The following is a 19,435-nucleotide window of genomic DNA, read 5'->3' as shown; positions in this document are numbered from 1 at the left end:
TTTGCCGGCTTAAGAGTTTTCGACAAAGAAGCGAGTTAATTGAAACTAAACGCAGAGAGTTTTTCACACGCGCAACATTCGCCTGCTGCTTTGCATCCAAGTTTTCTGTCCAAATTCGATTTTAAACTTCCCAAGTGAACCAACCAACTTTGCCTAAATAAATTTCACATCAGCCCTTTAAATCGCAAATCCATGTAGTTAAGTAACCGCGTCTCGGCGATTTAATGAGCCGAACTAATTTGGAACGAAGCGTATTACCTTCCTGTCTGGCCTAGTTTCGAAGGAAAATGCTAATAAAGGAGCTGGTTAACATATAAGTTTTTTCCGGTTTACTGACTAACTACTTTTAGCATGCGCTGGCAACAGCGAAGGGCGTTGTAGTGAGCGAACCGGCAACAGATTACGGCATAGGAGTTGGCCAAATTTTTTCTAATATTAAATGTATGCGCGATTGAGTGAGCTGGAAGGCCCTGAGGGCACGAGTCAATTTGGGCTGCCACATAAATCGCTGAAACAATAAATGGGATTTTTAATTGAATCCCTGATCTGTAATAGGAATCTGTAATGGATTTAAAATTTTATCTCCATTTGACCACTGCTCCTCTTCAGATATCCGGGATATAGTGGATAGAACAGTTTTTATTTTTTGCAAATGCTTAGAGGTTTGCAATGAGAATGAATCCAATATGAGTCGAACGAAGAAATTAAAAATTTAATGTCCGAAACAATGCAATGGATAAAACCCGGCTGAAAAGATATTTAATTAAATCTGGAACGTTCCATGCAATAACCGACATTCTCGATCTTGGCCGCAAGCTGCTCTACATTGTACATTGTGTTGCTTATATTGATCCTGCAGGCCCGATATTGGCCACAAATAACGCGGACTTGATATATTAAGATTTATTAGAGATTGCCGGATGGATAGTGCAATTATTTTCGGCGGTTAACTCGGAATTTCCTTGGAATTAGCCCAGCAGGCCAAAATCCCACACGGCTAAAACCCAGATGTATCCACTGAAAACAACTTTCACTTTATTAACCGAAACAATCACTTCTTCAGGGCCAGCTGAATTTCAGCGAGAGTTTTTCCTTTGGTTTCTGGCACCCATTTCAGCCCTAAAACCATGGTGGCCAAGCAGCTGATGCCATAAACGAAGAAAGGCCCATACAGACCCACATATGTGGTAAGCAAGGTGAAGATATTGGAGGCGATAAAAACGGCAACTCCAAAAGCCAGCGCCAGCACGGCCAAACTCTTGTACTTCATGTTACCGGTGAAAAGTTCCCCGAGCATTACAGTGGGAACGATTCCGAGTCCTGTGGAAAACATCATCACATACGCCAGCATTCCCGCTAAAGGAAACCAGCTCAACGCATCCAGAGGGATCACATGGTACTGATCCAGCGCAAAATACACCGACATCACCAGCAGAATCACTCCACAGCCTGCAGTGGAAAGAGTCAACGCCGGCCGCCTGCCAAACTTTTCAATCCCCGCACTGCATGCCAGGCCGCACACTCCGGAAGTTGTCAGGAAAATAATCGAGCTGATCTGAGGGCTCAGATTGCTGCCCGCCATCTGGAAGATCATCTGAGCGTAGTTGAGGAAGATGGAGACTCCGGAGAATTGCTGGCCGCATCTGAGCAGCAAGCCGGCGCGCAGCGCCCTGCGGTTGTTGCTGATGGTGACCAGGTTCCGAAACGTGCCCCCATCGGCTAGCTGCTGCTCTACGTCGGCTTTGAGGCTCAGAAAATCCTCCTCAATATCCGGCTTTCTCAGCAGCCACTTCAAGCTGCTCTTCGCCTGCTCCAGCTTGCCATCTTTGATCAGCTGATGAGGAGTTTCGGGCAGGAAACTCATGAGTCCGATGAAGAGGAGTGAGGGCACCATGCAGATGTAGGATGTGGTTTTGATGTCGACGTAACTGCCTGAAAAAGAGAGTTTGCAGGAGAGATTGAGGAAAAAATTTACGATTTTTGTTGGTGTTGGACGGGGTTTTGCTCCTGAAGCGAACATCAGCTACTGGCACTTGCAAAACGACAGGAACAAATTATTTTCCACAAAAAATCAGTCATTTTTTTCGGTTCGTGTTATAAACTTACTTCTTGCCTTTTTACCTTATTTTGCCCATCGGCAAGCAGGGCTGTAAAATGCATCTGCCAAATAAAGCATGTTTCGAGAGTCTTAATTTCCGGCTTCTTGCCAACGTTTTGCAAGCACGAGTGTCTTGCATCTTCAGAGGTGTTACCCTTGAAAGCTCACTCAGGGCTGATCCTGAGTGTTTTCAAGCTCCCCGCTTGCAAGTGAAAAACACGACTTCAAAGCGCATGAGATTAGCCCAAATCTTCCAAGTTTGCCAAATATACAGATTTCTGTAGATCATGGACCAGAAATAGAAAACAATTGTCGGTTAGTGAGCGTTCGAGCCAAATTCCTCAATTTTACTGCACCCAAAACAAAGTCTGTTGACTCAACTAATCCTCACAAGTTCGCACTGATTAAGCAAGCTTTTCATTCACCTTCAGTTCGTTTGTTTAGTACGCATGAAAGTGCATTTTTGCAGCATTAAAAACCTACCCAAAACTGTGATGAGCAATGATCCGAAGAATGTGGCCATCACCGGGATGAATCCACAGTAGCCGCGCACTTTGGGCGTGGTGATTTCCCCAATATATGGTGGCCCAGCGCAGAAAAAAATCGTATCCCCCATTCCAGCCATGAATCTGGATGCGTAAAAGTCCCATTTGCTGACGGCAAACAGTACGATTATCCAGGAGATCAAGTGGGGAATAGCTAGAATCCAGATGGACTTTTTCGTGCCCAGGTACTCGGACAGTTTGAAGAAGAAGAAGCTGGTGAAGATCATTCCTAAAAGAAAGTAGTTCAAGCTATGTGCAAAACTATTATGAAAATTGCCTTATTCAATCTTCTTGGGGCATTTGGAAGATATTTAGCCACTTTGCGATCAATTATTGGCAAGAACTCAGCATCTGGTGAAGATGGTGGAAGAAGCCAAGAAAGCGCTCAGTAAACAGACTATTTTTGAAACTTTGTTCACCGAACTTTTCCTAGGTTCCTTTCTTGATCTCGAATTAATTGAGTTTACAAAACCCGCCCATGCTGCGAGTGCTCTTTAATTTTAAATCATTCAAGACACTTTCAACTTTAAGTGACATGCTTCGATTTTTGCCTTTTATTTAAAAACCAACCACTTTTTCTAAAAAACTGCAATTTTCCGCAAAACCCCTGCTACTTTGAAACATTTTATTGACATCGCCAATAGCCTTGCGAGGCTGCAACTAACCGAATTTGGCTCCTGTTTTATTTAGGGGCAATGAAAACGAAACGATCCCTGTAGTTTCTTTACTGCGGTTTTATACAGGAAATAGCGACGAATCTAAATTAAATTTGCATTTGGCTTGGTGGTCTTTGGATACATTCAGTTGATCAAAGCGTTGCATTTTTTCTTCTTACCTAGCGGTTGGAAAATCAAAAAGTTTGCAGTATCGGCTTCCGTTATATCATAATTGACTTTGTCCTGGCTTAGAACCATGCTGAATGGGGAGCTCCAGGACCACATGAAGCCCACACTCATGCACCCGATGGCAACTAAAAAAAAATCTCTGAAAATCCCACAAAGTGATTGAAAAAAATATTTTTACTCACTGACAATCACTCCTAGAACCTGCGTCCATTGTCTACCTTCGTTGGCCCTTTCTGCAGGCTTGCAGGATTTTTCCTGCATTTGGGCGCACATTTCCTGCAGAAATCCAATTTGATGTTCAAATCTGCTAGTCACTTAACACGCATTGCAATACTGCGAATATATAAGACTCCAGCTTAGAGTGTTATCTTTACGCTTTATAAATATTTTTGAAGATGGTCCTTATCGAATTTGACTAAGGCCTTGATAGAATTGTACAAAAACAACAGATAATTCTGGTGCTGGATGCTAAATTGTGCAAGTAAAATGAGAAAAGCACGAATTATACTCGAAAATTCAAAATGTGTAGTTGGAACCCATACCTACGTGTTTTGTGACATTTCTTCAACTCGATGTTAAGAAAAGTTTCGTGACCAACTTCAATCAATGATATGAAAATGGTCTAAAAAGGAATGAAAATGTTGATGGCAGTTCTATGAAAAAGTTGTAAAATATATAGGCGATGGAAGTACAATGGATAGTTTTGCGAAAATGTGCCTTCGCCTTTAAAAAATCATATTTTTCAAACTAGCCTCCCAAAATATTTGAAACTTTCCCTGTCGTTCGAAGCGATCTGCTGCTTCATCTACTGGAAGTTTTGTGATAATGGGCGGAAATGCTGATTTTTACCAGCTTTGTAAAGATCAGTGCAAAAATGGAAGCCCATACCCAACTGCGCTCTTGCTTTTAAAAATTCGCATCTTCCAAACCGAAACAGGCAGAAATATGGAACTTTTGTCATGCATAGACAATCCTTCACTGAGAAGTTCTTGGAAGTTTCATAAAAATCCCGCAAACTCATGATTTTTGCCAACAGCCCAGTACATGTTGGCCTCTAAGTTACGAACCATCGGACTCATTATGGATCTTTATAATTAACTGTGCTCTCTCCTTTAAAAATGCATAGCTTCTAAAATAAAGTAATAAGAAACATAAAATTCTCAACATAGTTAGACGATAGCTGGAGCCAATTTTGCGGAAAGTTTCATAGGAATCGCCCAGAACTCGGATTTTTGCACGCCTAGTCAATATCGGTTTCAAAATGAATGATTTTCTTCAACTGCGCTCTTCCTTTTAAAAATTCAGTTTTTCAAACGAAAACAAGTAGCAACTTGAAATTCGCACCATGCTTAAACGAAATGTGATTATAATTCTAGTCACAGTTTCACAAAAAAAATCCAAAAATTAGAACTTTTCTAGCTTAGGACATATCAGTATCCAAATTGACAATATTTTTCAACTGCCCTCTCGCATTTAAAACTTCATATCTTCTAAATTAACGTAAGTAGCAACTTGAGGTTTGCACTATATTTAAAAATCATTTGACACAAACCAAATTGTGAATTTGATAAAAATTGCGTGGTGTCTAATTTTTTAGAGCTTAGTCAATATCGGTTTCAAAATGAATAGTATTCCTCAACTGCACGTTTTCCTTTATAAAAGTGCGCCTTCCAAACTAAAGCCAGTAGCAACATGAAACTTTTACTCCGCTTAGAAAATACTTGACCCTATTTATCTGTGAAGTTTCTAATAAATATCCCGAAAGTCTTCTTTTGGCGAGTTTACCAAATATCGATTTCAAAATCGATGGTTGTTCTCAACCGCGCACTGTCCTTAAAAAAATCGTGTTATTCAAACGACAGCAAGCACCAACTTGAAATTTACACAAAACATGGAAGATACTTGTCTCTTATTATGTGTGGAGTGTCACAAAAGTGGCCCAAATTCCTGAATTTTCTAAGCTTAATCAGATTTCGATCTGATGATTGATGGATTTCCTCAACTGCGCACTGTCCTTTAAACATTCGTCTTTTTCAAACACCACCAAGTAGCAACTTGAAATTTGCAACATGCTCAGGATATACGTGGCTTTAATTATGCGCCACGTTTCACAAAACTCACCAGGAAAACTGGATTTTTGCCCGCTTAGCAAAAATTGGTTTAAAAATGTTCTTCAGCTGCGCGGTCTCGTTTAAACAGCAGAAAATTCGCGGAAAATACTTAAGGCAATCACAGATTCATACTGAAAACAACCAAATGATAGAACTGAAAAACAGATTAATAAAAAATTGCTGATTTAATTAAAGAATTAATTGCAAACTCGCACTTAATGCAATCATTGTTAAGCGCACAGTAACGAACAGGCTGTGAAGACAGGGAGGAACCAAAATAATTTAAAAAGGAAATGACCAAAACTGACAACATGGAAAGTGCAACAGAAAAAATTCCATAAAAAAATGAGAAATTGAACTTGAAAACTTAAATATTTAAATCAGAAATGAACATTCAAAGTAATTATTAATAATAGCAAACATGAAAGACAATGAAAGCAGCTAAAGAGCTAAGAAAAGAAGAGTATAAAAGTTACTTGATAATGCAAACATTGCAGGAAACATGTGCAATTTGATAAAGTAATAATTGTATCATTAAATGGCAAAGATGCCTAAACCGCTGCTTTGGATGCAAGTATTCCGGTAACAAAACTTTCCCAGCTTTGCCCCACTGGCTGGAAATTGCGTTCAACCCACTATTGGTCGGGAAATGTCTCTGATCAGCACCGATTAGTCGTTCCATGACAATAATTGGATAATAATGAACATCTTTATCGCAAATAGCGATTCGACCAAAGCGACTGGAAATTGATATTTGCATAATCCAGCTTGCACCATGTAAGGCCCCCATTAGGGTATCAGGAATCGCTAATTAACTTTAGTAGATACATGCAAATCGCCTGTGTCTATATCTTTTTATTTTAGTGTTTTGGCCATTGTTTAATCGAGTTTTCGACTGGAAATTCTGTCCCATCAAATCGAGTAGATCACATAAAATCGCCTCAAACTAGACGGTATTTGCTAAAATGTTATCCGCAAGGCTTTCAAGCGAATTGGCCACAAATTATATTAAATTCTACGCCAGTCATGCAACGGCTAAGGCGCATTCACTCTTAAAAGCTGCCAAAGTATTCCCGATCTTAATTCAACTCAAAAAATTGCTAAGTTATGTATTTCTACTGGTTTAGCAAGCAAAAGTAGGATTATTTAGAAAAAATCCGACGCTAAATATGCTGAATCGCCCAAATTCCTGAGGTTTGCTGGCTTGGCAAATATCGGTTTGAAAATGGATAATTATTTAAATAAATTCACATTTTTAGAACTGAAGCAAGTAGTTACTGGAAATTTGCAGCATGCTTAGAAAACACTTGCTCCCAATTATCGTCGCAGTTTCATCAAAATCGTAAAAAATGCTTATTTTTGCCAGATTGGAAAATATCGATTTGAAAATGGAAATTTTCTTCAACTGCGCTCTCTTCTTTCAAAATCCACATTTTCCTAACTGAAGCAAGTAGAGACTTGAAATTTTCGCTATGCTGAGAAATCACTTTATCCTAATGGTGCTGAAACTTTCTAGAAAATCACCCGGACTCCTGATTTTTTCCAGATTAGGCAATATTGATTTGAAAATGGATGGAGTTCTGCAACTGTACTCTCTCGCATAAAATTTCCTTTCTATGAAACGAAGCCAAGTAGACACTTGAAATGTCCAACATTTGTCGAAGACACTTTGCTCTAATTACCTGTGCAGTTTCCTAAAAATCGCCCAAAATCTTGATATTTTCCCACCTTGGCGAATTTCGATTTCAAAACTGTTAGTTTTCTTCAACTGCACTTTCTCTTTAAAAATTTCGTTACTTTCAAATCAAACGAAGTATCAACCTGCCATTTGCACCATGCATAGAAGACACTAGACGCAAACAGGAGACTAACAGGCAAAAAAACGGTTTATTTAACAGGACTCTTAAGAGATTGCTGGATTTCCTCCAGCGTCTTCCCCTTGGTCTCGGGCACCCACCTCAACGTGAGAAAAGTTGAGATGAAGCAACAAATGGCGTAAAGTAGAAAAGGAGAGTACAGCCCCACATATGCCGTCATCACATGGAAGAGATTAATGGAAACCATCACTCCTATTCCGAAGACACAGACCAGAATTCCCAAGCCCTTGGACTTGATGCTGGCCGAGAAAAGTTCCCCAAGCATAAGAGTGGGTACCAGACCCAGTCCTAAGGAGTAGGTGATGACGAAGGTGATTAGGGCCGCCAATGGAAACCAGTTGAGCTTCTCCAAGTTGGCCAGCTGGAACTGCTCGATGAAGAAGTAGATGGAGATGCCCAAGAGCACCATTGCGGAGAGCAGCAGGGAGTAGAAGTAGGAGGTTCTCCTGCCCATCCGGGCTACGAAGAATGTGGCGGCGATGTTGAAGACCGCCACCACTCCAGTGAAGATCATCGAAGATCCCTGGGGACTGAGATTTCCACCGGCTTTCTGGAAAATCGTCTGCGTGTAGGTGGCGAAGGTGGAGATGCCGCAAAACTGCTGGGAGAGGCGCACAAATACTCCCGCTTTCAGCGCGTTTCGGTTGGTAGGGATTCGGACCATGTCGCACCAGGTTCCACTTTCAGAAATTTGCCTCTCGACGTCCGCCTTCATGGAGAAGAACTCCTGATTGACGTCCTCCTTTCGTTGCAGCCACTGGATGCTCCTCTTTGCCTCCTCCAGCTTTCCTTCTTTAATAAGCTGGTAGGGGGACTCTGGCAGGAGGACAAGCACCAGGATGAAGTAGGCGATGGGCAGCCCTATGCAGATGTAGGCAGTTGTTCGGACGTTGAAGTAGCTTCCTGAGAAAAAATGCTTTTTAATTGCGCGAGGCAGATTTCGCTGTGAAAATGTGGTAAAGTGAAAATTTGCTGCTTTTTCGCAGAGGCTTATGGTTGGGAAAAATTCGCATCTTCCAAACTAAGGCAACAAGGTATTTGAGGTTTTAACCATCTTTAGCCAATACGTGCTCCTAAAAATGTTGAGAGTTTCTCGAAAATCGCACCCAATCCCGATTTTTCCCAGCTTAATGAACATCAGTGCAACAATGTATGTGTTTGCTCAATTGAACTCTCTCCTTAAAAAATTCGTATTTCTCAGACTAAGACAAGTAGCGATTTGCAATTTTCGCCCCGTTTAGAGGATGAATCAGCGAAACCATTCGGGAAGTTTGATGAAAATTGTCCGGAATCTTGATTTTTCCCAGATTATTAGATGTTGGGCTCAAAGTTAGTAGTAATCGGTTTCCAAATGAATGGTTTTGTCAACTGCACTCTATCTAAATATTCGTATCTTCCCAACTAAAGCAAGTAGCAACTTGAAATTTTCACCATGATTAGAAGACACTTGGGGCTTAATGCTTAACAAAAATTACTCAAAACCGTTATTCCTACCAGCTTTGTAAATATCGGTTTCAAAATGCATGATTTCCGTCTACTGCGCTCTTTTTTTTATTCTTATTTTGCAAATCGAAGCAACTGGGATCTTTAACTTTATCCCATCTTTAGAGAATACCTAACGCTAACTACCCGAAAAGTTTCACAAAAATTTCATAAAATCCTGATTTTTTCCAGCTTAGTAAATATCCGTTTCAAAATGCATAGTTTTTCTACAACTGCTCTCTTTACTTAAAAAATCTCAACTTCCAGACTAAAGCAAGTAGCAATTTAAATTTGGCAGCATGCTTAGTACGCACTTGGGCCGAAATATTCTGAAAGTTACACAAAAATCTCCCCAAACCGTTAATATTACCAGCATAGTAAATATCGGTTTCAAAATGAATGATTTTCGTTAACTGCGCCCCCCCTTTCAAAAAATCGCAATTTCCCAACGGAAGCAAGTAGGCTCTTGAAATTTGGACCGTGTTTAGAAGATGCATGTGGCTGAACATGCTAAATGTTTGGTCTAAATCACCAAACATCCTTATTTTTGCCAGTTTAATAAATGTCGGTATGAAAATGGACAATTTTTGTAAACTGCTCCCTCTTCTTTAAAAATTCGCACCTTCCTAACTGAAGCAAGTAGCAACTTGAAATTTTCATCATACTTAAAACAAACGTTGCTCTAATTACTGTCGAAATTTTATAAAAATCACCAAAAATCCTTAATTTTTTCCACATCGAAAAATATCGTTTGAAACTGGATAATTTTCTTCAACTGCGCTTTCCTCTAAAAGTAATGATGTTTCCCAAACTAAGTCGAGTAGTTAGTTAAAATTTCCACCCTGCTCAGAGAACACTTCACCCAAATAATATTAGAAGTTTCGTAAAATATCCATTCCTTCGAAAATTCTTATTTTTGCCAGCAAGATAAATATGGGTTTCAAAATGGACAATTTTGTTCAACTCAGCTCTCTTGTTTAAAAATCCACAGTCTCCTATCTAGAGCAAATGTTCACTTGAAATTTTCATCATGCTTAGAAAACACTTTCCCGAATTATTAATGATAAAGATCCTCAAAAACTGTTAATTTTTCCAGGTTGATAAATATCGGTTTAAAAATGGAAAACTCCTTCAACTGTGCTTGCTTCTTTAAAAATGTACAGTTTTCCAACTGAAGCAAGTGGCTACTTGAAGTTTTTACCATGCGTGGAAAATACTGGACCCTAATTATTTTCGGAGTTTCGTGAAAATATCCGGAAATACTTATTTTTGCCAGCTTGAAAAATGTAGATTTGAAAATGGATAATTATTCTCGACTGCGCTCCCTTTTTAAAAAATCCACATTTTCCAAACCGAAGCAAGTCGGCACTTCAAATTTACACGATGATTAGAAAAGTTTCACCAAAATCGCCTAAAATTCTGAATTTTTCGAGCTCAAGAAATATCAGTTTCTAAATGGAGCATTTTCTTCAACGGTGCTCTCTCCTTTAAAAATTAGCGTCTTCCCACTTGAAATAGCTAGCAACCTGTAACTTGGAGCATCTTTAGAAGAGGCTTTTCTCTAATCCGGAGAGAAGTTCCATCAAAATCGGTAAAAGCGTTTATTTTTGTAAACCTAGTAAATATCAGTTTCAAAATGGAAATTTTTCTTCAACTGCGCTCGCTTCTTTAAAAGTTCGCATCTTCCACCCTGTTACAAGGAGCAACTTCATATTTGCCACGTCTATATAAAAGCTCGGACGCTAGATATTCGGAAGGTCTAACAAAAATCGCTAGAAATTCTGATTTTTGGCAGCTTAATATCGGTCTCTATATGAAGATTTTCACCCAACTGCGCTCACTCTTCGTCCAAGTCTCTAAAACTTCGCATCTTCCAAACCAAGGCAAGCAAAACTTTGAAAATTTCAATTTCACCATCTTTAGAATATCCTGGACTCTTTTGCCTCAACTATAAAACTGTACACTTTTTCAGGTTTAGATGGAATTGAGATGGAAATTTCCAGGTGCAACTTAGCGAAAAAACCTTGCGAATAAATGTCAATGTAATTTGGAATTAAAAAAAACCTACGAACGCAGTGAATTTGTATTGTTAACGAACTGAAATCACTGTGTGTGTGTGTTTACACAACCTTGCCGGTAAATCTTACTACGTTTGTATCGTAAAGACGCCATAAAAATTAATTAGACTTGAAGATTTTGCGCAAACTGGTTTTTCTGCAGAATTTCCACGCTTTCTTAACACTAAAACAGCAAATTAGTCACTTAGTTAGGACCGTTCAAAAGTATATGCAGATTGACATTAGAAACTGAAGATGACTGGCATGTGTGCTAACGAAACGTCAGAACTAAATAAATACAAAAATAGCATTAAATAAACGGATGCAACAGAAGCTTTCTCGGTCTTACCAAGAGTGGTGATGGCAAATCCTCCAATATAAACGAAAAAAGTGGGCACATTGGCCCAAAAGTTCCTCACACTTGGAGTGGTTATTTCCCCCACATAAGGAGGAATGCAGGAGAAGACAGCGGCGTCTCCAAATCCAGCAATAAATCGCGAAATGTAAAACTCCCACTTGCTGGTCCCCACAATCCCGATTGTCCAGGTCAAAATATGAGGAAGGGCAATGAGCAGCAGGGACTTTTTCCTGCCAATCAGATCGCTGATCGGAACCACGAAAATCGTCATCACAATCATTCCTGCAATCGAAACAAACTGGTCCTGGTGCACTATCTGGAAAACCTCCAGCTTACCAATCGGCTGGAAAAGCATGAATAATTCCGTGTCCGCTTCGGTAATGTTGTAGTTTTCCTTGTCCTGAACTATCACCAGTGAAAAGGGCGAACTCCACGAAAACTGGATTCCTGTGGTAAAGCACCCAATGGAAACTGAAAATTCCGCGTGGTTGAGTACGGGAGTGCCTATTTTTTGGGGCACTTACGAATCAAAATCGCCAGAATCTGCGGCCACTGTTTGCCCCCATTCTGGTCAATCTGGTTACCGCTTTCCATGTGGCTTTTCAACTTATCGCCCGTCATTTCTTTACTAAACCAGCCAAACTATCATGCCTGCTTTTATAAAATTCAGTCATAAAGTTGAAAATGATTTGCAGGATTTTTCAAATATTTTATCGCTAAAAGCAAATAGGAATCAAGCTTGTTGTCTCTGGCGCAATAACTTTCGAACGGAAAACAAACCGATGTAATTAGTATTTTTTATTGTTTGGTTGCTTATTCAGATTTGTTAAAATTTGCCGGGTTTATTGATGGGTTTTTAAAAAATTACTGAAATGAACCGTTTTATAAATCGCAATAAATAGTAATAATTAAAAAGTTCTTATTTTCCATATTCTGACAATTTCGATTTTGTTGGCTTCATCAGGGATTTGAGGAAAGTATTTTTAATTCAAAGAAGGCTTTGTGCAACCTTTAACTTTGCCATGATTATTTTTACATGGACAAACGATTTTTTAAAAATCGGCAATAAGCGATTTATAGCACAAATAAGGTTTTATTGCCCTTTAAAGTTTCTTTTGTGAAGCTTTGTTAGGGATTTTTCGAGCAGAATCCAAACTCATTTGGTCGATCGAATAAATGACCGAGAGATCGTAAAAACATTTTCTTACAGCCAATAAATATTAAAAAATGCTGTAGTTTTACATCGATTGCCAAGCCATTGCTTCAGATGCTCTAAAAGTGTCGGTTTTAGCTTCATCAGAGATAAAAAATGTTTCAGTTTAAAAAAACTATCATTCTATGAGCTCTGTGCAAGCGTTTGCTTCTCAATTAATTTCTTACAAAGGAAATTTAATTAAAGTCCCAGAATTCCGCATCCATATAGTGGAAATGTTGTTTCTCCAAGCCCTGAAAGTTAATTTTTGCAGCTTGACGACATTTTGAGGAGAATCGCGACAGTTTGAAGCATTTCTTAGGTCGAATAAACGACAATCATTCCGTTGACAATCAATTTTATTACAGCCAAGATTAGAAGGCTTATTTGATAATTAATTTCGCATCAATTGAGAACACGGAAAAGTGCCCAAAATGTTCATAGATAGCACAGGCTATGCTTTATAAATCAAGCATGTTTTAGTCAATGGGGCTCCATTAGGGATTAAAAAAAAATATCATCCAAACAATCATCTCAAGCGTTTTTACTACAAAAACTCATAATAAAACGATATAGAACTGTGACGAGAGACTTTCTACTCACGAAAATTTTCACTTTTGCGCCCAAAATAGGTAACAAATGGAGATTTTTGAACTGTTGGCACAGTGAATCGGACACAAGCGTTCCTAGCCAGCATGAAATAGGATTAATCCTAGTTCCTCGCAATGTTAAAAGAATCAACATGCTTTCGAAAGCTTACTAAGCGTGACATATCGGTCATAGCTTTATAAAAAAACATTTTGGCTTAAAATAGTATCAGGACTGCGCTAGAAAATTGCATCCAGCATGTCACGTAAAACTAATTAAAATTAGTTCAAGGTCCAGAAAACCGTTGAATATAAAATAGCTTAATTAATATTCAAATAAAAAACACTCAGTGTGAAACAGCAGACTTATGTCGTTGTCTAAAAAAACATTTATCAGTCGACCCTGCTCCTAGGTAGCTTCAAGTATGCCAACTTGCGCAAAATCGACTAGCAGAACTTTCGCGTCTAGCTGCTGGGTATTCTGTTGAACTAGAACCTTCAGCCTTCAAAGTCAACTGTTGGATGCAGAGACAAGTAGTTGTCTCTGGTTGGATGTTTGTTTACAAAATATTCTTGTTTTCAAAAAATTGTCTTCTAAACATGCCCCTCTGCAAGAGGATACTCGCTTTTTGTGGCCTGTCGTGGGGTACAGAGTGCACCAAGTGTCGCCCGTCCATTCCAAGCACTTCTTTAGGCAGTGCGAACAATATTGGGGATTTCGAGGCCTGATATAGGTAAAAGCGCGATTAGCGAAAAGTTCGCTTGGAAGCAGTGTTGTGTTTTTTAGAGCACGCGAGGTTCGAAATAAGTGCTGGCAGGCATCTTGAAGATCTTTAACCTTTGAGGTATCAAAGTGCAAACTATCCGCAGGCACAGTGGCCCTGTATTCATGTGATAAGGGCTATAGAATGGGGCTCGCTCTGAGCAGTTTCAAACCGTGCCTGTACAGTAAGTTAGGCACTATTGGCTTAGGGAGTTAGAGGATGTTCAAATTTCTCGTTACAGGTGGATGTTTGGAGTTGATCCCACCTGCACGCTGCTAAGAAATCGAACCTGCCTTAAGCCTGCAGATTTTCAAGTTGGCACCCCCCTAATCCTGCCAGGGGAAGAGGTAGGCTGGATCTAAGTGCAAATTTGGGGGCTAACGGCTTTGCCCTGCCATATCGACGCCCTGAACTCAAGCCGTGAATGTTTTTTGCAGGTTGAATACCATTGTTTGCATGGGTACTCTGACCGGCTCCAAGCGACTGGCATGTTTCCATGCAGGTGCTTGGGCGAATGGGTGCCCCGGTTGCAGCCGGCTTTAGAGATGGAGGTGAGTGAAGCGTAGCGCTCCTTTAACGGTTACAAAGTATGTTTAAAAATTTTCATTTTTAAAAATACATTCGCCTTAAAGGACCACACCCTAAATATAAACCGCTTTGGCAACATGCCTTTTACAATTAGCCGGTATTTCCTCTCTGTTGTGGCAGATGTCCCTGCAGGCGCGTTGTTATTGATTTCGCCGGTTCGCCTCTTCAATCGACTTGGCAAAAAGGTTTTTTTCTGGCCGCTAAACTGGCATTTTAATCCGGTTGAATCGCGAAAGTGCAAATTTGTGTTGTCCAAATGGCTGGCCAGACGATCAGTGACCGGCTGCTGGCCGCTAAACACAGCTTGGCCGGACAGGGCTTAGCCAAATCGGTGTGCAAAGCCACCACCGAAGAGATGTTGGGCCCCAAAAAGAAGCACCTGGATTATCTCGTGCATTGCACAAATGAGCCGAACGTGTCGATTCCCCAGATGGCCAATCTGCTGATTGAGCGGTCGCAGAGCACCAGTTGGGTGGTGGTGTTTAAATCGCTGATAACCACCCACCATCTGATGTGTTACGGAAACGAAAGATTCACCCAGTATTTGGCTTCCAGCAACGTATCCTTTCAGCTGAATAATTTCACCGATAAGACTGGCGTGCAGAGTGCTGTGGGGGCGCGCACTGGCTACGACATGTCCCCATTTATCCGACGATATGCCAAATATCTGAATAACAAGGCCTTGTCCTACCGGGCGGTGGCCTTCGACTTTTGCAAGGTGAAAAGAGGCAAAGAGGAAGGCACCTTGCGAACTATGGATGCGGAAAATCTGCTAAAAACTCTGCCAATTCTGCAGAACCAGCTGGATGTACTGATGGAGTTCGAGGGCAGCACCAATGATCTGACCAATGGGGTGATCAACATGTGCTTTATGCTAATGTTTAGGGATCTGATTCGTCTGTTCGCGTGCTACAATGACGGCATCATCAACCTGCTGGAAAAGTACTTTGAACTGAACAAGAAGCAATGCAGGGAAGCTTTGGAACTGTACAAAAAGTTCCTGATTCGAATGGATCAGGTGGCGGAATTCCTCAAGGTGGCAGAAAGCATCGGGATAGACAAGGGCGACATCCCGGACCTAACCAGGGCTCCAAACAGTCTGCTAGACGCGCTGGAGCAGCATTTGGCTTCCTTGGAAGGAAACACCCCCACTGCTGCCTCCAATCACAAGAGTCTAAAATCGGGGGTTTCTGCCCTGGCCAATACCAGCTCGGCGTTTGGCTCTGCCATGGAGGACACCTTCAAGCAGGCAGTAGCTGAAGAAGAGGCTGCTTTCAGCCAGTACAGGGCTAGCATTGGCTCGCCCACTCTGGCCAGCACCAACCCTTTTCTGAGCGAGGAACCCCAAGCCCCTAAAGCGGAGGCCATTCTCGACCTGTTTGGGGAGGACGCAATGCTTTCAGGGGCTCCTACTGGGGCTGCACCCGCTCAGACCAATGCCCTAGATGATCTGCTGTCCCTTGGCGGTATGTATCCCTGCGTGATTCGTCCCATGAGTCAAAAATTCGAAAATGGAATCATTTCACATTCAAAAGCAATTCCAGGCGTACATCCTAAATTAAACATCAGCATTAAAGTTGTAATTCAGGGGCGTTTCGCACTGGAACGACCAGATGCTAGTCCGAGTGCGGTGGGAATTGATGCTTTTTCTCTCATGGGACTGTCAACAGATGAACCACTGAAACATTGTGGAAGTGGTTCCTTTTTCGAAACTTGAATAGTTGTGGTTTAGTTGCTGGCAAAGAAACTGCTTGTTTCAGGCAACCCATTTGCGGACTTTTCTGCGCCCACTGTTTCCAATGGAATGGACTTTTTCGCACAGTCAGCGCCCGCTCCAAACATGTGGAGCGTCCCCCAGCAGCCGGCGCCCCCCGTTCAGCAACCATTCGGCGATCTTTCCAATGTGTTCAACACGTCCACGTCATCGGTCTTTGACCCAATGGGGGCTGCAGCGCCCAGTGCCCCCGCGCAGCCTCCCAACATGCCTCCCCAGCGCCCACCCCAACCATCTAAAATCCTCACTGGCGATCTGGAATCCAGCTTGAGCTCACTGGTGGAAAACCTCACAATGGATTCGGGGGGCGGCAAGTGGAACTCGCCGAAAAATCAGCCGAAGACTTCGAGCGCAGTCGGCTGGCAGCCCCAATTGATGGCCACGACCAATGCAGCCTCTTACCGGCCTATGACTGGGGCGCAGCCCCAACAGCAGCCTCAGACGGTTGGGCAGCCGATTTTTGGCAATACCGATTTTTTGATGGGTGGTTTCCAGCAGCCGCCAATGTCCGGCGGCTCCAAAGGGGGCGATTCTACAGGCCAACCCCAAAAGGCTTTTGACCCGTTCGGGGCATTGTAAGGGGGCAATTCTAGGTCACAGAGAGGTTTCTATAAGTTTAATAGGTTTCATTACTAGTCAGTTTTGAGGATTTGTAGTACAGGACTTTTCTGCTTGCGCAGCCCTCGAAACTTGGAGCTGATTGGAGAAAGTACATCATTTAGCTTGTGTGGAATTCAGCTGGTTGGGGTTGGAATTATCTGAACTCCCTATCAAGAAGCTTCATCGATAGTGGGCTGCAAAAGGTTTTTTGAGTATTTTGGGCCCCGATTCCATTGTGTTGGATAATACTCAATTCTTATGCATATTCATAAGGAATTACTTTACTTATTCTCTCTTGTTGAGCCGACTTGGGATTTATCACATTGTATATTATGTAAATTTAAGATGAGCATGTATATTTCTAAAGTTCAATGTTCACTGAGACTAGCAGATTCATGTTTAATTTTCCATGGCTGTAAACACTTGTTTAAAGGTGTTACAAGGCCTCAGTTAGTCTCAGGCATGGAATACTCACACAGTGCAATTTAGGTGGTTATTTTTTATTATTGAAGTAAAACCGCACGCTCTTTTGTGATAGTTTTGCTCCTGGAGCTTTTTACACATTCCAGTAATGTTATTCTTGAATCTCATTATCTACCACATAGTTCCTTTTATATATTTATTTACTGTGTTTGTTGAGCTCGAAATTGTCATCCATAGTGATTGTACAACCAAAGATAACTTAAGTTTAAGATATACAATAGATTTTTAGTTAAACGCTCTCTCTAGCAAAGTTCAGTGTAATCAGTATGTGACAATATAAACTGTGAAAAAAGTTGGAAAATAAATATTTCGCTTATGTGTTTACATCGTGTATTTTTCTAGCTTGTGGTCCATTTGTAAGCATTTTTTCCTCGATAACTCGTGTATTATTGACGTAATGTTTCAATCTGCCGATGTGGAACTCATGTAATGACCACCCCCGCAACATGCCGGTACCGAGGCCTTTGATTTTGCCGCATGTTGTCCACTTAGGTGGGCCCCAATCGTTCCGGTTAAAATTACGATGTCGGTTTTTTGAAATATCGCCACATTCATCTATGAATCGCACAAGGCAAAGGAACGTTGCAGTAGTGTGTCGTGTTTACTGCGGAATTTCAAAGTTCTTATCTGTAATTTGGACTTGGAAAAATTCAAAGTTTTTTAAGGCACATTCGCCTTTTTAGCCAGAAGTTGGCAAAAATGTTTTCCTCGGTTGATTCAGTGAATGATTTTTCAGAAATCACAGTAGATTAAATAAGAAAAATCCCGTTTTTGCCGACTTGAAAGCGGTTTTTTCTTTGCTGGTTGACTTCAAACCGGATGCTCTACGGATAAAAGAATCTAGACTATATGTTGGCTTGATATATGGCTTGGAAATGGCAATGCGATTGAAATAAACGTGCCTTACCAGTTTCTGATCTACAATTCCTGCTAACGAAGATAAATCAGCCTGGTTGATGCACATTCTTAACGAGAAATAATTCACTGCGTCTGCAGGAATGCACATACCTGTTCGTTGTTGAATTTCATCGAAGAGTTCAAATGTGTTCCAAAGACATTGAGGAGTCGATTTCGTTTAAGATATTGAGCTCGTTGGTTTAAATTTGGCAGAGCACGCTCGCTTTATTCTTATGCTCTAAAGATTCATACGAAAACTGTCCACAGTAGAACACCTTGTTAGTGATTGTTCAAAAAATGAGTATAGACATTTTTTAAATAGAAAAACCTATCGGTGCTATTGAGAATACAAAAACCGCTTGAATTAAGGGAGTAAATCAGACATCAATATTAGTAAGATCGCCAACTTTCTCACACGATATTAAAAAGCGTAGTTCACAGCAAAACACAGTCGTTTTATATTTATATTTTAAAGATTCATATAAAAACCGTCCGCGGAAGGCACTATGGCTAGCTAATGTTGAAAAACTGAGTGAAAATTATTTTGAATTTAAAAAAATCTAGGCGAATCCGGAAAAAATAACCTAATGCGACAAAAAATTGTAACAATTTATATAAAAACAAAAAGTCTCCTACAGAAAACCTCATTGGTTAACGTCTAAAATTTGACTTAAATGAAAAATGAAAAAACCTTTGCAATATTCCAGAATCTCCCTGGTCGTTCCTCTTCGAACAAAAATATTCAAGAATCATRTCATAAAATAAAAATCAACKATTTTGCACTAAAAGCTCTAGAACTTACSGAAAGCTGCATCGTTCCAGATGCAAAGAAACAACAAAATATGTTTATTACAGAAAGAAATTTGTTCTAAACCATTAAGAATAAGAAATGTAACGAATGCATAAAGCTTCAGTTGCTTTTCGGAAAATTAAACTTAGTTCAAACTAGAGAAGTTATAGATCAGAAAAAATCCATACCAGCTTTGTGCAAGCTGGCGCCCCATCCTCCATTCTCTGCCCATTAATCCAAAACACACAATTAAAGTCCAATCCGCATTAAAAACTTTAATACTGCAGTGTGCAGTCAGAATATACTACCGCACTTGTATTTATACTATTTAGACTATACTTTTGTATCTAAGAACGCGATTTACACGACATAAACAGCACCCGACCT

General features: G+C 40.6%; 3 protein-coding genes across 4 annotated transcripts; 1 reads left to right on the top strand and 2 right to left on the bottom strand.

Annotated features, from left to right (window-relative positions):
- Positions 1–1,013: 1,013 nt before the first annotated feature.
- Positions 1,014–3,883, bottom strand: LOC109542297 (facilitated trehalose transporter Tret1). Of its 2 annotated transcripts, none has more exons than XM_048668083.1 (4): positions 3,671–3,883; positions 3,479–3,627; positions 2,582–2,872; positions 1,014–1,932 (listed from the first exon to the last, which is right to left on the bottom strand). In XM_048668083.1, the coding sequence occupies exons 1-4, from the start codon at positions 3,697–3,699 to the stop codon at positions 1,052–1,054; spliced, it is 1,350 nt and encodes a 449-aa protein (XP_048524040.1). In that variant the 5' UTR covers positions 3,700–3,883; the 3' UTR covers positions 1,014–1,051. The 2 variants fall into 2 exon arrangements, with proteins under 2 accessions (XP_048524040.1, XP_048524036.1); XM_048668079.1 differs by having other exon boundaries at positions 3,479–3,613; positions 3,671–3,882.
- A 3,584-nt stretch (positions 3,884–7,467) lies between these two features.
- Positions 7,468–12,057, bottom strand: LOC109542283 (facilitated trehalose transporter Tret1-like). The gene is made up of 4 exons (XM_048668064.1): positions 11,898–12,057; positions 11,710–11,844; positions 11,365–11,655; positions 7,468–8,379 (listed from the first exon to the last, which is right to left on the bottom strand). Exons 1-4 carry the CDS (start codon positions 11,992–11,994, stop codon positions 7,487–7,489), a joined length of 1,416 nt encoding a protein of 471 aa, XP_048524021.1. The 5' UTR covers positions 11,995–12,057; the 3' UTR covers positions 7,468–7,486.
- A 1,607-nt stretch (positions 12,058–13,664) lies between these two features.
- LOC109542292 (phosphatidylinositol-binding clathrin assembly protein LAP) lies at positions 13,665–17,685 on the top strand. Its single transcript, XM_048670157.1, has 6 exons — positions 13,665–13,886; positions 13,940–14,100; positions 14,158–14,263; positions 14,354–14,467; positions 14,625–15,970; positions 16,265–17,685. Exons 5-6 carry the CDS (start codon positions 14,761–14,763, stop codon positions 16,855–16,857), a joined length of 1,803 nt encoding a protein of 600 aa, XP_048526114.1. The 5' UTR covers positions 13,665–13,886; positions 13,940–14,100; positions 14,158–14,263; positions 14,354–14,467; positions 14,625–14,760; the 3' UTR covers positions 16,858–17,685.
- Positions 17,686–19,435: the final 1,750 nt, after the last annotated feature.

The sequence above is a fragment of the Dendroctonus ponderosae genome, unplaced genomic scaffold (genome assembly GCF_020466585.1).
Source record: "Dendroctonus ponderosae isolate FM_Combo_2020 unplaced genomic scaffold, Dpon_F_20191213v2 Dpon_F_20191213_1, whole genome shotgun sequence".
Lineage (NCBI taxonomy): Eukaryota > Metazoa > Arthropoda > Insecta > Coleoptera > Curculionidae > Dendroctonus > Dendroctonus ponderosae.
This window is presented reverse-complemented; position numbering and strand designations above follow the sequence as displayed.

What these genes read in the sequence shown, in the direction of transcription:
- LOC109542297 (XM_048668079.1), bottom strand. Translation starts at nt 3,761, where the DNA reads ATGTGCGCCCAAATGCAGGAAAAATCCTGCAAGCCTGCAGAAAGGGCC. An exon ending in GGTTCTAGGAGTGATTGTCA is followed by an intron (nt 3,614 to 3,670) that starts GTGAGTAAAAAT and finishes ATTTTTTTTTAG; the next exon opens with TTGCCATCGGGTGCATGAGT. An exon ending in ATTGCTCATCACAGTTTTGG is followed by an intron (nt 1,933 to 2,581) that starts GTAGGTTTTTAA and finishes TCTCTTTTTCAG; the next exon opens with GCAGTTACGTCGACATCAAA.
- LOC109542283 (XM_048668064.1), bottom strand. Translation starts at nt 11,994, where the DNA reads ATGACGGGCGATAAGTTGAAAAGCCACATGGAAAGCGGTAACCAGATT. An exon ending in GATTCTGGCGATTTTGATTC is followed by an intron (nt 11,845 to 11,897) that starts GTAAGTGCCCCA and finishes CGGAATTTTCAG; the next exon opens with TTTCCATTGGGTGCTTTACC. An exon ending in CATGCTTTTCCAGCCGATTG is followed by an intron (nt 11,656 to 11,709) that starts GTAAGCTGGAGG and finishes TTTCGATTGCAG; the next exon opens with GAATGATTGTGATGACGATT.
- LOC109542292 (XM_048670157.1), top strand. Translation starts at nt 14,761, where the DNA reads ATGGCTGGCCAGACGATCAGTGACCGGCTGCTGGCCGCTAAACACAGC. An exon ending in TGATCTGCTGTCCCTTGGCG is followed by an intron (nt 15,971 to 16,264) that starts GTATGTATCCCT and finishes TGCTTGTTTCAG; the next exon opens with GCAACCCATTTGCGGACTTT.